This window comes from Polypterus senegalus, chromosome 13 (assembly GCF_016835505.1).
Source record: "Polypterus senegalus isolate Bchr_013 chromosome 13, ASM1683550v1, whole genome shotgun sequence".
Classification (NCBI taxonomy): domain Eukaryota; kingdom Metazoa; phylum Chordata; class Cladistia; order Polypteriformes; family Polypteridae; genus Polypterus; species Polypterus senegalus.
Window position 1 is genome coordinate 28,584,900 of NC_053166.1, and position 17,506 is coordinate 28,602,405.

The 17,506-nt window shown below is 34.8% G+C and overlaps 1 protein-coding gene across 8 annotated transcripts in view; it reads left to right on the plus strand.

The window, feature by feature from the left end:
• The window catches only part of fam13b (family with sequence similarity 13 member B), a 122,278-nt gene that overhangs the window by 61,954 nt on the left and 42,818 nt on the right, over positions 1–17,506 (plus strand). For all 8 annotated transcript variants that reach the window (XM_039773914.1, XM_039773920.1, XM_039773913.1 and 5 more), the window contains exons 7-9: positions 3,921–4,060; positions 14,924–14,965; positions 15,849–15,980. In XM_039773914.1, the coding sequence (XP_039629848.1) occupies positions 3,921–4,060; positions 14,924–14,965; positions 15,849–15,980 (314 nt within the window). The remainder of the gene's footprint in view (positions 1–3,920; positions 4,061–14,923; positions 14,966–15,848; positions 15,981–17,506) is intronic.

A 17,506-nucleotide genomic window follows, 5' to 3' on the forward strand; every position in this document is an offset into this window, starting at 1 on the left:
TATATATCTATATCATACTAGTCACTAGTATGAAAAGCAAAAGAGTATACGCCCGAAAGTTTATTGAATTTTTTGTTTGACTTTTTGTGGTTATTATTGATAAATCAATATTTTGGCTGTATGTCATATTTTATAGCACAATAATAATATTTGAAATTGGTTTGTTCTTTTTTTATTCCAGTAAAGGAATTCTTAAATTTGTACTGAAAAAAATTGCCAAGTTATCCATAATATTACTAGTTCCACAGAGGCCAATCAACTAAAGGGGAAAAAATAACATTTCTCACTGACTGCTTTTGATTGCAAATAAATTGTATATTATTCATTGTCTTGCAGCAACAGAAAGATACCATAACCACATTCTGAGTCTTTGCTTCTAATTTTACGTTCACAAAACTGTCTTGTAGAAACATTGTAGTGCCCAAGACGTGATATGTACAGTAGTTTATAAATATGCGGTTTGATCAGTGAATTTATATCTAGAAATCCAATTATGGAGCAAAATGAAACACCTATCCTTGTAACTCCATTGGTTGAGGAAAACTTGTCATGTAACATTATGACTATGATCAGTAATAATGGGAATGTACTGTATATTTTACCTCTGCTATGCAATCATACCACCATCTGCCATTTAAAAAAAACGTGTGATTTAAAGAATAAAACCTTAAAGAATATATGGTACAGCTGGTGCTTATCTTGTTTGCAGTTAAGTTTAAGGCAACCTCTTTTGAAATATATTGTGCTTTTACTACAGCATTGATGTAGAACACAGTGATGTATGCAAGATTCAGTCAACTGTTTTGATAAGTAATTATGCATCCATTTGACCTTGCAACTAGCAGCATGTATTGGTAGAAGTGAGAAAGAAAAAATATCTGTCTTTCTAACAAAAAGAGAATGCATGCTTGTCATATGAAAAGAATTAACACTTTTACTTAGCTTCTCCTAATTTTGACAACATTGTATTTTCACCATAACTCAAAAACACATGATAATCTAAATAAGGATATGAATTTGACTGGAAGTTCTGGTGAAAGTTATCTTCTTATATAATACGCTACTGTGGCTGTCCATTTGTCTCGCCAGGATTTTAAATCACCTGTATCTCACAAACCTTTGAACTATTGACCTGAAATTTGGTACACATATACTACATGACGTCTGCTATCCGCTTTTTGGGTGATAATTGACCTCCAGGGTTATTCCTCTTTTTATTTTTATTTTATTGTAGAATCAACTCTTGGCAGCGGCCAGCAGGACAGCCGTGCGGTGCATGCGTACGGGCACTGTTCTCATTCCCTACCACCTTCAGCATCACTTCCCCTACCTCTTCATATCTTAAATCATTCTTGAGGCAGATTGAAGACTTAAGTGCCAGCTTAAGTGAAAAATTAAGGAAAATATACTAAGTAATGCAACACAAACACTGAATAATCAGTTTTAACGCTAAAAGATGTCGACGAAAGAAGACAAGAAGCGGGCCGCTAGGGTGGAGAAAAGAAGAGCTGCTCAGGAAGTAGCAAGTGCATCAACCTCTGAGCAAATTAATGCTAAATGTACAGAGAATGAGGATGAAAACTAGGAATGCTCAAGTCAATTGTATTCATGCAGTGCGCCATTACTGGTTTGGTATAATATCTGCATTATTTCTGCAGAGTCACTGATTAACTAGTAGTCTCAATATATCTTCTTTTCTCATTATATCAAACAGATGAACAGAGCCCTGCATCCAGTTTTTTCCAAAGGAAAACATTTACTTCATATTTTGAGGTGATGGTTAACATCATCTGTGGCGCACTCGCTAATATCACATATTAGTTTTGGGCAGTATACTAGATATGTTCTGATATGGATTTTAAGAACTGTTTCACCGGTATGCTAAAAAATTAGTAAAAACTTTACAGAATCATTTAAAAATTAAAACACCAAACTTGCAAAAGGCTCACAGGAAATGTGATAGTGTACTAGTGTCTTAAGGGCAGTATCTTTGTGTCTGGACTTGTGTGCAAAAAGTGAGTTTACCTGTTCGAGAGAATTACCAAGAGTGCCGTATGGTTCAGCCTGATCGGTGAGTTATTGCAAACAGGTAGGGAGAACAGGAAGAAGCGATAGCTGGTGCCATGTTTGCTTGGCAGCATTAGCTTGAGCAAGCAAAAGATAGCAACAGTACACTTTTACCAGTTTGAGAGGTGAATACCTGAAGTCAAGTCTATTTGAGCAGCAAGCATTTTGATGGATAAGAGGCACATCTGTCTTAGTTGCATTAATCAATCAGGAATACATTTTCTATTTGTTAAAAAAATTAATTTCAGTCTAAACCCTATATATATTTTGGGCATATTCCCCACTCCTATCAGATTTCAGAAAGATGAGCAGCAGAGGGCAAACTAAGGTCTTCAAGCCTTGGATATAATTCCATATCTACTTAAAAAAAAAAATTGGGGGGAGGAGTATTTCTTTATGTGACTTGCTCCATGTGTTTTGTAGTGATGAATGAGAAAACACTTTTAAAAAGTTAAACAAGTTTATGATACAATACAAGCTAATGGTGACCAATGCTATACAACAGAAAATGATAAGAAAAACAACAATGAAGGGGCTCACGTTACTCATGTCACATAATCCACAGGCCAGTTATCCAATCACTTGTTCAAAATATGGAAAACTCATACATTTTTATCTTAATATATTGTTAAAGAAGTGCATCCAGGAAATATTGTGCACAACATAAACAGGAAACTCAAATCACATAGGACTGGGTTTTTAAATTTTAGACTGGACTCTTGACCATTGAATTAAGGGGTGAGTTGGATCTTCAATTCAAAACACATTCCCATTTCATTCGGGATTCCTGTTTATGAAATGCACTGATTTCTCCAAAACCATTTATTTCATTTTTAGTTTTGGAAGAAATGCATGTGTTTTTACATGTTGTGAGTAAAATTACTAATGCCTTTGCTCTAAATTATTCAGTTAGCAGGTTCTCTTATAGGCACAGTTGTGTTAGAATATGTTGTATATAGTGTTATGGAAAATGTGTACTAATTTTGAATTTCACTAATAATCTATTTATGTCATTCTTTCCTGTATGACTAAAGTGTCAGATTGAGATATATTTTCCAGCATAAAACCGACTGGCCCTGGATGAATAGTATATATAGATGCTTACACAAAAAAGTTAGTTTTTACTTTAATTTACAATACATTATTTCCACTTGGGTTCTCTTCTGTAGTAGAAAAGTATTACCCTATTGTCAGGTTCCTTCATCAATATCTAGGGCATCCAAATATATCCCATTCTCTCCTAAAACCCAATCCTTCTGGGTGTTAAGCCCATAGTAGATCCGTGCAACTTCTTTTGCTTAGCCATGCTCTGCAGTACTAGGAACCCTGTCACCTGACACGGACTGGTAAACAATACCCTTAGGTCTGCCCAAAGGTAAGATTCCCATTTCCCTGCTGTAGGTTAGGGTTTTCTCATTTCATATTAAACCATCAAGTCAGTGTTTTTTTGTCATTGATTCCTGTAGATTATTTTACCAACAGTCACCTTGCCAAAACCACAAGGTTCTAAGGGTCATAGGGGTTTCAGGCTTATCTACCTTACCAAGGTTTTTATGTTTGTAGTAGAAAAAACTGAATTTTTAATTTTGCCATTTACATTGACATTCTGTTGAAACATATTGAAAGCGTACATGTCTAAGAATTTGAAACAGATCAGGGACTTATATGGACATTAATGTAAGTCTGAAACTTACCTGATTTTTGTATTTTGAGTATTCTCATACAGCGACAGCATCCAGTGGTTTTTATACTCTTACAGGTTATAAATTGCTGCATACAGTGCCAGGAAAAAAAAAAGTTCATATGGTTTCTTACTTTATCCCATTTGTCCTGTTTTCCTTGATTTTCTTTAGCTGACAGAGTTGCTAGATGATGAGAAACTAGAGCCATGTGAGGAACTACCTCAGGACAGCTCAGAAGATTTACTGCAGAGGGACAATGCATGCCTCTCTGAAGCAGAACAACATTCAACTGAGGTCACTGCATCCTCCAGGTAATTCTTTGCCCCCTTCTAGTCCTTAATTTTCCCTCATTCAGAGTATTTGCATGAACTTTTTTTTTTTTTTAAATAGTTTCTTCTAGTTTGTGGACTGTGGATTTACCTTTATGGTAGTCTGTATTTTGAAAGTGTTTTATAATTGCTTTACTGGAAATATGGCATGTACATTTAATTAAAAAAGCTGTAGATATTGATGTGTGGGGGTAACATTGTCATAAATAATGCTAATAATAGAGGTAAAGATAAGGTGAAAGCTAGAATGTACTACTTAACTCTTTGTACTATTGTGTTTATCTGTTGTCCTGTATATACAATGAAAAAATAAACACTTGTCATTATTACTGTGTTGTCGTACATCAAATATAATTATAAAACATATATAAAATCTGTCGGGTATGAACATATTCTACCATAAAATCTAGCACTGTGTAATACATTTGTTTGTTTAGAAATCAACCAAATGCAGCTTGAGTTTACATAAACTGTATGCTCCTGCATTCACAGAAAGGAATGTGTTGTTTCCATACAACAGTTATTTGAAAATGGCATAAATTGAAGTTTAACCTTCACCAGAAACAAATAGTAAAAGCAGTGGATATACTTTTTTTTACATATTTTTTCACTAATTAACAGAAATTGTTATATAATTTTAAGATTGGCGACAAAGCTCCAGACTTAGCTAAACACATGTTCCTATACACTATACCTAATATATCAACATTTAGATTCTAACTTTGAGTCTTCTGCAAACCATTTTGCTTTTTGAATATTGTTGCATACTTTAGGTTCCATTTCATCATGAATGTTTACCACTAGAGGGTGCCAGATAACATTCATGAGATTGAGCAAAATTACATCACAAAATAATCTTTTTGGTCAAACCTTGCCTTAATTTAAAGTGTAGTATAGTTTAAGTTTTGCATTTTGTAGTAATAACAGCCCACTGCAACCTTGTTTTAGGTTACATAGAGTTTATTATATAATGTTATAAATAATGTTGTAAGAAGAGCTAATTAATATATTTATAGCTTAAACTAAGATCTTCATATATAAAAATTTGTAGGAATTCTTGATTTCAAATGAGGCAGGAGGTTGTCAGCAATCTTTGACTAGATACCAGTTCAAAAACATATCTATTGTACAGTTTTTTGCTTGATATGATAAATATTTTCTCTGTCATAATAAAAAATGATATATGTAGCAGAGATTTAATGTGCATTTGTATTGTGAATGTTGTTTTCCCAGTCCTGTTATTCTAATCTATGTCGTTGAGAAGAAGACCTTAAGAAAATGTGATAACAGTGCATGATCTAAGTTGGGATTTGAAGATAGACAGTTGCACTAAGCTCCTCATCTAATTTATTAACTTTTCAAGAACTAATTTTGGCATTCTGTCTAAAATTAAATACTCTGCACCCTACAGAAACGATGCCATTTATAATATCTGATATGGTAAAGGCCATTGTGGAGCTAAGATAATTATTAGAAAAGCTGTTAGGCGACAGATTAACATCCAAATGTTTTTTAAAATGCAGTATTATTCCTAACATTAACCATTACCTGTCACTAAACAAAATAATGTGCTCAAAGTATATATCTAAAAATATTAGAGGTTGTGACACACATTTGGCAGACCATTCATTAACCTATGCAAATTTAAAACTTTTTGAAAATGTCATGGCTACTACATCATAACCTTAAATTAAATGTTGCAAATCCCAACGTGTCTCTGAATTTCAATTCATTAATCACATTGCAGTGGCACAAAATCAAGAATGAAACTTTTTTATAATAGTGTTATTAAAGAAATGTAATTTCCATTTAAATTAAGATCTACAAGCGAAAGCTTATTCCTGAATTTTAAGTATAGTTGGAATATGGGAATAGATTTTAGAAATCTTTAAAATTTTTCACATTCAGTCCACGTATCATAGCAGAGATTATAGGTAATGTCAATAATTTGTAATAGTGACAAGTATCTCAGTGTGTGTTTTTTTTTTTTTTTTTGGAAACAGCTTAATAAGCAAAATGTTTGAGTGATAATGCATAAAGTACAATACTCTTTTGTTGAAAATAAATATTTAAGATTCCTCTCATTAACTTGTGTAATAAATGTTTAATTCATGTAAATTGTAATATTAATGATCATTATTTAATAAACATAGTAACTACTATTCAATCTGGTAAGCTGAGTTTGTCAACATGTACCATGCATTATTTGGTAAATTATGTATCTGTTGCTACCAGTTATACTGTATATAATTATAAGTTTAAATAGACTCATTTCAACTGTGCAAATAATAAATGTTTATGATATTCTGCATTTAAAATAAGTTCTAAACATTTTATGTTAAATTACTATAGGTTAAAGTCATTACAAAATTTAATTAGTGAATGGAAAGAAATGGAAATTGGTTGTTATATTATGCCATTTGCCAGTAGCAATTGGTTATTCTAATTGACTGTATGCAGCTCTTTCCTATTGGGAAAAATTTCCAAATTAGATATGATTGAATGTTTATTTTAATTTTTAATGTAGAAAACAATCATTGTGGCCTGCAAAGTCCAAATCTATTGTATCAAAACATATTCTTATTTTTCCATGTAAACCAGTAGATAGGGTCAGTTTGTGCTGGTATGCTTGATGGAAGGAGCAGTAATCTTCCAAATTAACATCTCATCTGTGAGCTGCTTTCATCACCCAGTGATCAGACTAGTAATCTAATGCGCAGTGAGTGAGTTGCCCCTAGACAGTACCTGTATATAGAAGCAGCAGCCATTGCAGTGGCTGAGGTTACAAAGTGGCAAAGCAGATATCATAAGTGTCATTAGGGAAAGACAGAGAAATATCCACAAGTGTAAAATTTGTTTTTTTTTTCTTTAGGTTTGGCCTTGGTCAGTATCAATATTTGTAATTTGTTTTGTCTTTAGCAGAAATTGGACCTTACATATGTAATAGCAGAACCTCTGTGTGAGTAAAAAGTTGCTAGTGCTGGTTGTGTAATCCTTTAATTGCAGTGGATGTTTAGGTATTCAAAATAGTCATTGACATTTTTCTTCATCTTTGAAAAGTGTGTTATTTGGCAGTAATACACCACCTAAGGTTACCCTTTTGAGGTAATAAAACAAATGGTAGCTTATTTATTTAAAGCCATTTTGCTATGAATAGCTTGATTTGTAATACATTGGCATACAATTTCAAAATGTAATTTGAGAAACTGAATAAGGATAAGACTATAAGATTTGAAATGTCCATCCCACAATTTTCTAATTTGGCATTATAGGGAACCATTGCTTATAATTTTTTAGTTTCCTCTGTTATTGGTCTAACATTTAATGTTTCACATTTTGTGATTAAGCAGTTTAGACCTTCTAAAAAGCCAAGTGTTTTATTCTTTATATAGTTACATTTTAGAACTAAAACAAAATCTACTCGTCAATGGATTATTAAAAAGTAAAAAAATAGTTTGTGCCCAAGGGATATCAAGAATAAAACTGGCCAATTTCTCTGTAAAGGCTATAAAGACTGATTGGCTGCTTCAGTTGCCAGCTGTTGCATCACCCAGTTTTGTTTGTGAGCTTGTGTCAGGAGTGTTTACTGTAGCACTCTGAGCAGTGCCTGCCTCTGTGTTAAACCGTGCTTGTGAAGAGTGTATAAAATGTACCTTGGAAGCCTGATTTTGCAGTTTAACATTTTAATGCAGACTTTACTGCCCCAGAGTGCTCAGTCTGGATAAAGAAAAATACAATTTAGAATGGCCTGCGGTGTTGTTGTGCTTCACAGGTAACGATTTTTGATAAAGCCTTTTTTTGCTGATACTGCTGCATATGTGATATTTTAGATGTATCATTTACATGATTCACCAGAAAGCTATGATTATTTAATCTTTTTAATGGTTTGATAAATGTGGTATTTAATGCGACATGAAAATTGTTAAAGTATACTGAAAATATTGTTTATAAAATTAGATGACATGGTCATGTTTTTTTTTTTTTCCTTCTCCTCAAAGCAAGCTGAGCTATTGAGCACTGCAGTGCTTACTAATGCTTTTGTAGTTTGTTTAATTAGAAAACCAATAGCCTTTTTATTCTGTCCGAGTCTCCACTTCATCACAAATTTAGAGACAAAAGCAATAATAGTTTAGATAGCATTTCATTCCATATTACATATAACAACATATTATTTTGAATACCATGTATGATTTATGTGTGAAAATATTGTGAGGTGTAGTAGATACAAAGCACAGCTAATGTACTTGTATGTTAGCTCCAATGTCCCTTTTATATTAATATGCTAAATCAAGGTGTCTGTGGTATATTATTGCAACAACTAAAATCTAGGAGGGTGTTTCCTTAGATATTAGTACCCTAAGATGGAAAAAATAAGCTTTATAATACCAAGGTATACGCGTAGGATGAAAGAGTAATTATCACAAGACATGAAAGAGCAAAAAACCTTTTGCTGCAGATGTAGACCCAACCGGGTTTTATACTTGGCTGTGATTAAGCCTATTTGCCTGTACACTTTGCAACAAGGTGGTATTATTTAACAGATGAATAAATTCAATAACACCTTCTCCTTATAGAACAATGTACATTGCTGTTTTTTCACATGCACTATAATTTGACTTTGAAAAGGTGATCAATCAATCAATCAATCAATCAGCATTTATTTATATAGCACATATTCATACAAAAAAATGTAGCTCAAAGTGCTTTACAAAATGAATAGAGAAATAGAAGACACAATAAAAGATAAACATAAGTCAACATTAATTAACATAGAATAAGAGTAAGGTCCGATGGCCAGGGTGGACAGAAAAAACAAAAAAAAAACTCCAAAGGCTGGAGAAAAAAAAATCTGTAGGGGTTCCAGACCAAGAGACCGCCCAGTCCCCTCTGGGCAATCTACCTAACATAAATCAAACAGTCCTCTTTGTATTTAGGGTTTTCATGGAAGGACCTGATGATGATGGTCACGTAGACTTCTAGCTTTCAGTCCATCAATGTTGGTGCATCATGATGCTTTGAGTAGGTGGTGGTGGCGCAGGCCGCCACCACAAAGAAACTGGAAAAGAAACAGAAGAGAGAGTAGGGGTCAGTATGGATTTTGGAGCCACTGTGAATAATTATTATGAAGAATTGAACATACAGAGTATCAGTATTAAGTTAAAGTGAAGTTATAAAAAGGCCATGTTAAAGTAATGTGTTTTCAGCAGTGTTTTAAAGTGCTCTACTGTATTTGCCTGGCGAATTCCTATTGGCAGGCTATTCCAGATTTTGGGTGCATAACAGCAGAAGGCCGCCTCACCACTTCTTTTAAGTTTAGCTTTTGGAATTATAATTTTGAAATTAGCCCCCAATGTGTTACAGAAAATAATTAGGTTTTGTTACCAGTCCTACAGTGCTACTATGAAGAGAGCAATGGAATACATCCATCCATCCATCCATCCATTACCCAACCTGCTATATCCTAACTACAGGGTCACAGGGGTCTGCTGGAGCCAATCCCAGCCAACACAGGGCGCAAAGCAGGAAACAAACCCCGGGCAGGGCGCAGCCCACAACAGGGTACACACACACCCACACCAAGCACACACCAGAGCACCCAGAGGAAACTCATGCAGACATGGGGAGAAAATGCAAACTCCACGCAGGGAGGACCCGGGAAGCGAACCCAGGTCTCCTTACTGCAAGGCAGCAGCGCTACCACTGCGCCACTGTGCTGCCCTGCAATGGAATATATGTAAAGAAAATATCCGGGTGTTCTGGTTTCCTCTCACAGTCCAAAGACATGTAGGTTAGGTGCATTGGCGATCCTAAATTGTCCCTAGTTTGTGGTTGGTGTGTGTGCGTGTGTGTGTCCGTCCGTCCTGCGGTGGGCTGGCACCCTGTCCAGGGATTTGTTCATGCCTTGCGCTCTGTGTTGGCTGGGATTGGCTCCAGCAGACCCCCATGACCCTGTGTTAGGATGTAGCAGGTTGGATAATGACAAAGACTGTTGGGGGGAAAAAAAAAAATCAAAATGACCCATCAGATTTTTGTACTAGTAATTTCTTAAGATACTGATTCTAGAAAAGTATAATAGTCCATTATAACTGAAGCAACGGCCAATGCAGATAAATCAGATTACAATTTTTTGGAACAGATTTTACAGTTAAAAAGGTAGTGTAATTTACCTTTCTATGTCCTGCAATTCATTTTTCACATACCCCGTTATTTTTTCTTTTAAATTACTTTATACCTGAAGTTGAAGTGTATTGATTTAGATTCTTAACCAATTACATAATAAACCTCAAATTATTTTTTTCACATAGTAAGTGAAGCATACTATTTATTTCTCTATAAAGTCTTTCTGTAAGTGTAGAGCAGGTTGCAAAATAGTTTCTCAACTGGCAGAATGAAAGGTGAAAATGCAAAATATTTCATGTCCTGAGATTATGACAGCAGATGGTATAGTATTACCAGGTTATGTGGCTCTAAAAAAATAAATAAATAAAAGCCCTGCAATGGGAAATTGATTGAAACTCAAGGCAACAATGAAAGTTGATGTTTTTTTATTATTTAAAATGCTTTATGGTATGGTCAGTTTATAAAGTGCACCCTGTGCGCCTCCACTCATGTTATGCTAATTGTGTTAAATACAATAAACGATACTCATTATACTAAGAATGTTAGTTGTTCACAGCCCATTTAAATAGAAATACTTGATTAAAAATATATATAATTTTGACAGAATTCTGAAAAACGGGTTCTTCTGAGATGCTGACTGGTATATCTAATTAGATTACATAAGTGTAAAACTCAATTTTCACACATTCTAATTACATCACTTATAAGGAATGCAATTATGTCTCGCCTGCACATAAACCAAGACAGTGTTCAGACACTTGGAGCCGTTGCTTCTATTGAGGAGAAATGATAATCTGCTACCCAAAAGTACTAAAAACTATCTATATGCAGCGTTTTCCTTTGTACACCAGTATTTTCCTTTCAGAAATTTATTAGACTAGTATATGTCATCTAAAATTTAGAAGTAATAAATTAGCTGTAGTGTTTTATTATATTCTTTCTTAACCATTACTAGTGAATTATGAAATCATGTTAAATTTTCTATCAGCATGTTAGTATTTTTTACTTAGTTGATTTTAACCACACTGAGTCAGCAGTTAAAATTGACCATTATATCTTTGTGTTTAACAGCCCAATCTCTTTAAGGGGCACTAGACAGCACTGTCTGCCTAAATAACCTATTTCTGATGCCCTAAAAACCAATAGTGTGCCTTTAAAAGTAATCAGTCCCTTCATCCATTCTTTAATTCTACTGAATAACAAATCATTCACTTTATTTCTGTGATATTTTTATTTCAGAGCACTGAAACTCAAAACTTTTTGATTGTGATATTAATAATTATTAGAAGCCAAATTTAGATGTTTCCTTAACTATTCAAACCCAATACTGAAATATTATGTAATGCCAACTTTTACAGTAATAACAGTTTTAAATATTTTAGGCTAACTATGCACCAACTGTCCACACACTGATCAATGATTTTATCCTATTCCTCCAAATACCCAAGTGAAACTTGTGTACTACAATATTCAAATAGTGCCACAGATTCTTTATTTGAATGGAGGTCAAGACTTTTACCTGATTTACTTGGCTACTCTAGGACATTTTCCTTTTTTAAGCTAGACCTACTCAAATGTTGAATTAGACTTGTGTTCGGTATTATTGCTGAAAGATAAACTGGGGTAAGTTTCAGTTTTTCTGCAGACTAAACCAGTTTCTCAAGCAGTATTTGCATGTAAACCACTCAAAAAAAATTAAAGGAACACTTTGAAAACACATCAGATCTCAATGGGGGAAAAATCATGCTGAATATTTATACTGATATGGACTGGGTAATGTGTTAGGAACGAAAGGATACCACATTGTTTGATGGAAATGAAAATGAGCAACCTACAGAGAGCTGAATTCAAAGATACCACAAAAATCTAAGTGAAAAAATGATATGGCAGACAAGACCATTTTGCCGAAATATCATTGCAGCAACTCAAAATTGTACTTAGTAGTCTATATGGCCCCCATATGCTCCTAATGAGTTGACGGATGGTGTCCTGGGGGATCTCCTCCCAGATCTGGACCAGGGCATCACTCAGCTCCTGAACAGCCTGAGGTACAACCTGGCAGTGTTGGATGGACCGAAACATAATGTCACACCCAGAGGTGTTCTGTTGGAATTAGGTCAGGTGAGCTTGTGGGTTCAGTCAGTGGTATCAATTCCACATGAGGCTGGGCATTGTTGTGCACCAGGAGGAACCCAGGACCCACTGCACCAGCATAGGGTCTGACAGTGGGTCCAAGGATTTCATCCCGATACCTAATGGCAGTCAAGGTGCCGTTGTCTAGCCTGTAGCGGTCTGTGCGTCCCTTCATGGATATCCCTCTCCAGACCATCACTGACCATCACTGGTCAGGGTGAACCTGCTCTCATCTGTGAAAAACACAGTGCGCCAGTGGTGGACCTGCCAATTCTGGTATTCAACAGCAAATGCTAATCGAGCTCTACGGTGCCGGCCAGTGAGCATAGGGCCCACTAGAGGACGTCGGGCCCTCAGGCCACCCTCATGAAGTCTGTTTCTGATTGTTTGGTCAGAGACTCTCACATTAGTGGCCTGCTGAAGGTCATTTTGTAGGGCAGTGCTCATCCTGTTCCTCCTTGACCAAAGGAGCAGATACCAGTCCTAGAGTAACTGCCTGTCTCCTGGAATCTCCTCCATGCCCTTGAGACTGTTCTGGGAGACACAGCAAACCTTGTGGCAATGGCACATATTGATGTGCCATCCTGGAGAAGTTGGACTACCTGTGCAACATTTGTAGGGTCCAGGTATCACCTCATGCTCCCAGTAGTGACACAGACTGTAGCCAAATGCAAAACTAGTGAAAAAGCAGTCAAAAAAGATGAGGAGGGAGAAATGTCAGTGGCCTCAACCTGTTAAACATTCCTGCTTTGGGGGTCGTCTCATTGTTGCCCCACTAGTGTACCTGTTAATTTCATTAACACCAAAGCAGCTAAAACTGATTAACAACCCCCTCTGCTACTTAACTGACCAGATCAATAGCCCAGAAGTTTCATTGACTTAATGCTATACTCTGATTAAAAAGTGTTCCTTTAATTTTTGAGTAGTATACTATATTTTACACCATCCATTCTTCCTTCAAAGCAGCCTCACAGAATAATGCTATCATAATGCTACAACATGGACAGGGCTACTTATGTGCCATGTGTATCTCTTTGAAGTTGCCTCTTATCATTTTTTCATCTGATCACTTTTCACCCATTTGCAATGTGAGAAACAATCATGATTGGCTTTTGACTAATAACTTCTTTTGTGCGACACTGTCATATGTATCAGTATACTGCTGCTGGATTATTTAAATTTCCCCTTGGGATTAATAAAGTATCTATCTACAGGAACATGTTATTCAAAGCTTTTGATATTGGTAGCTCCTATTAATATTAATAATATTAAACGCTAACATTATTCAAAGTTATTGTCTGTTTTTACATGCATTTTTATTACTCTTTAATATTGTTTTTTGTATCAGTATACTGCTGCTGGATTATGTGAATATCTATCTATCTATCTATCTATCTATTGATAATAATTCTTTAATGATTGTTGGCCTCTTTGTGGATTCTCTAATAAGTTTGCTTAGTGAGTTTTGAGGGGTAACCTTTTATAATCCATGTTTGTATGGTTTGACATAGTTATTTCCATATGAATGCCCTTGGGAACTTCCAAAAACTTGGATATTGTTTTGTACTCTGTTTTCCTATTTTATGCATTTGTATGATGATTTTATCTTTAACTTCTTGAAAATACTCTATAGTCTCCATTTTCAGATTCACAACTAGACATTTAGAAGTCATTTTGATGATTGACTGGTGAAAGCTAATAAATTATAAGCTATATACTTTTCAAGCTTTCACAACACAGGGGTTGAATACTTAAGAAAATTTAATGAGCATAGTTCCTTTTTTCCTTATAATATTTTTCTCACATAAAACAGTGGCAAATTAGAAATAGTTTTGAGTTTCACTGCTTTAAAATAAATATCAAAGAGAACATATTTTTAGGAAAATATCTGTAATTCATTAAAATTACAGACTTTATCAAGGGAATGAACATATTCTACTTCTGTAAGACTATGTCATTTTGGGTGAGCCAGATATCAATCAAGAAAGCTGATTTTATTTGTTTATCTTCAGCGTTTCTCTGATAATTGCAGCTAAGTACTGGTATGTAGCACATTCCTGTGGAAGGAGGGGTGACATACTTCAGTGTAAATTTTAACCTAAATGAGTTTTGTTATTTCTGACTTTGTATGTAGCATATGAATTGCTTTTTGTGTATTTTACTGAAACTGCCTTTTTTTTATTTTTGCTTATAACAACATTTATTTTGTCCAACTCGTCCTAGAAGTGGCTCCATTTGGGAGATAAGGATTTTAATTGGCTGTTAGTGTTGTTATGAAGTTCATTTGAAAAGCCAAAATTGCTGAACACAAATTAGATACCTTCTGTGATGGAGCCAGTCAGGCTGGATCACTATTACACATTCACAACTGTATACTTAAATTATTTCTTACTAGTTCCTATTAAATTATTGTGTCAAACAGACAAGTACTGTTCCTGTGGATTTTCCACTATGAGTCAGTTTAAAAAATAGAACTGTTCAACCTTAAAGCATTTTCATTGACGTAGTTGGCTCCACTGGTTTTGTTCAGCATTGTTAGTCTGTCTGCTTGCCTTCTGAATGAAACTGTCCATTTTGTTTCCTTTTTCTCAGCTCTCACATCTCTCCTCTCAGCATTTTACCAGCGTCTGCAGAGTAAGTAAAACAAACCACTTTAATTAAAGGTGTTTACGGGGTGTTCTTCTTCTGTGGTCTCCCCAGTACTACAAATAGCCATCCTGCACCAGACTCTAAGCAAAGCTGTCAGTACAACTACATGGACTTAAATGTTTTACAAAGAACTTAGGTTTTGATTTTTATCTTATCATTTGTAGCCCTAGTGACACAGAATATCTTTGGAGCTTTCAAAACATAGCCACAATGGCAACTTGCACTGAGCATTGTGACATTTTATATACCAGGTTTTTATTATTTCTTGTTTTTTGAACTTTCCTTTACTCTATGAATTTAGTATGCTTTAGGGCTAGTATGGTTTCTGTTAATATTGCCTAGTTTTATATTAGGTAGAATATTTATTTATTACAGTATGCAATTAATTCTCTTCAGAAGTTTCTATCAAGTATTGTCATGTTTGCATCTCGCATGTTCCTTCCTTGAATCTCTTTGTAGTTTTTTTTGTATTAAACATTATGCATAGTGTTGTACAGTTGAAAATTAACAATATTTTTTGGAATGTCTTTATAATTAAAAATGTTCAAAAGAAAATTATTCCACTGTATTATATAATACTTGAAGCAAAATATCTTAACAGTATTGGGACTTGGGGACCTTATTTTAGAAGAATTTAAAATATACAGTACCTACCTTTTAGGTCTGTAGTTTGTGTATTTGGCATTTGACCCTTAGTTGTATTAAAGAATACAGAATAGATCATGTCTGTTGTTCAGTTACTATGAGATTGATGTTGTTTCCTGGTAACTAGTACTAAAAGGAATATTTTAATACTTCTATAAATAATTAACTGTTACGCTTTTATTTTCTGGAGATAAATATGATTTAAATTTCTTTTTCTCTCTAGTATAATCGAAAGGACTATCCGGGCTGCTGTGGAACAACATCTCTTTGACCTGCATAGCAGCCTTGACCATGAGGTCCACAGTTATACAATCCAGGATTCATCAAGTCAAGATGAAGAAAGGACACTGTATAGGTTTGTTTTGTTTTTTATTTAACTTGGACTTTGCCTTTGATAATGTGGATCTTACAGTAAGAATGTTTTTTATGCTGGTACTATGTGTTTTTGTTTTTTTTTGGTAATTTCACTGAATGTGGTATACTAATACAAGTTAATGAGGTCATGAGTTACTTCTTGAAGAATGAATTAAATTAGTTTCATAAATTTTATAGACCAATAGTGGAGTACTAAGTAAGCATTAAAATCATGGCAGAATAATTCTTTTTACAAAATAGCTCTTCAGAAATATTCTGCTTATTGGGTTTTTCTAAACTAAAGCACACATTTTTTTTATTGTCCTTCAATATTTCATTTAAGGCCTTTAAAATGTTTCACCATAAATTTAAAAATAGCATGTGTACCTTGTTATTGTCTCTTAGGACATTGAAAGTTACTTCACTGGTAGTGAAGGAATCAGAACTTAATTAGGAGATCTAAAAGAATCAAGTTGGTAAAGTCAGAATAACTTCTAGTATCAGTGGGCTTGGCAGCAAGAGATGCTAACCAGGGCTAGTCTCTCTCTCTCTCTCAACCCCCCACCCATTTCTCTCTCTCTCTCTCGCTCAACCCCCAATCCCATTTCTCTCTCCAGTTATGGAGATTACTTGCAAATTAGATATTTAACAGGTGAAGATATTTTAATAAGCCCCTTTCTCGGTACAGTAGTTTGAGTTTAGATTAGGGACCTCTTATCAAGAAAATCTAGAGTATCTGAGTTGTTGTTTGTGTGTATATGCATAACAACTATTCATACTATTCAGTATTTTTAGAGAAACGGCATTGTCTTCTGACCTGGTCCTTTTGGAGAATTCAGTGCTCATGTAGGGAATGACAGTTAGTTTATTGCTTAACTAGCTGTGAATTGTCCATAACATATGGTCAAGAACAAAGTAGGTCATGCTTGTAACTAGAACCCAGAGCATCCCTGTCTTCTGGCACATTAGATCAAGCAGTTGTCATGGTGTGTTTGAAATACCTAGTGGATGTCTTTGTTTGGGATGTAGTGAGTCCATGGAGAATATCTGTATGGCCGCTTAAGGCAAATCAGTTATTGACCAAGGAGAGTAAGAAGGAGATTGTGCAAAGCCCTGTTGACATCTTTTGGGGATATTGATTTGGAGGACCTCAGAGGTGGTATAGCATCTAATAGCATTTGTTCATTTCACTGTCTAAAGTCTATGGCAATAGCTCAGGATTAGCTCAGTTTCTCTTTACAAAAAGATAATTTGGCCAGCTTACCTAAGGATAATATTCCTCAGCTTCCCAAGAAAATGTCTGGATGTTTAAAGGGGTAAGTCTCATTACTGTCTGTCTGTGTGGACATAAGAGGACAAATATAGATTTACAACTCCCCAAGTAATAGGAAACCATGTCTTTGGTTTTGCATAGATATATATATGAAGAATTTGGGGTTTGCCAGTATTATTTACACATTTTTGGGAGTCACTGCAGAAGTAAGAGATTTTTTTGTAGTGTGTCATTCCTCTTTTTGTGTTGTAGAG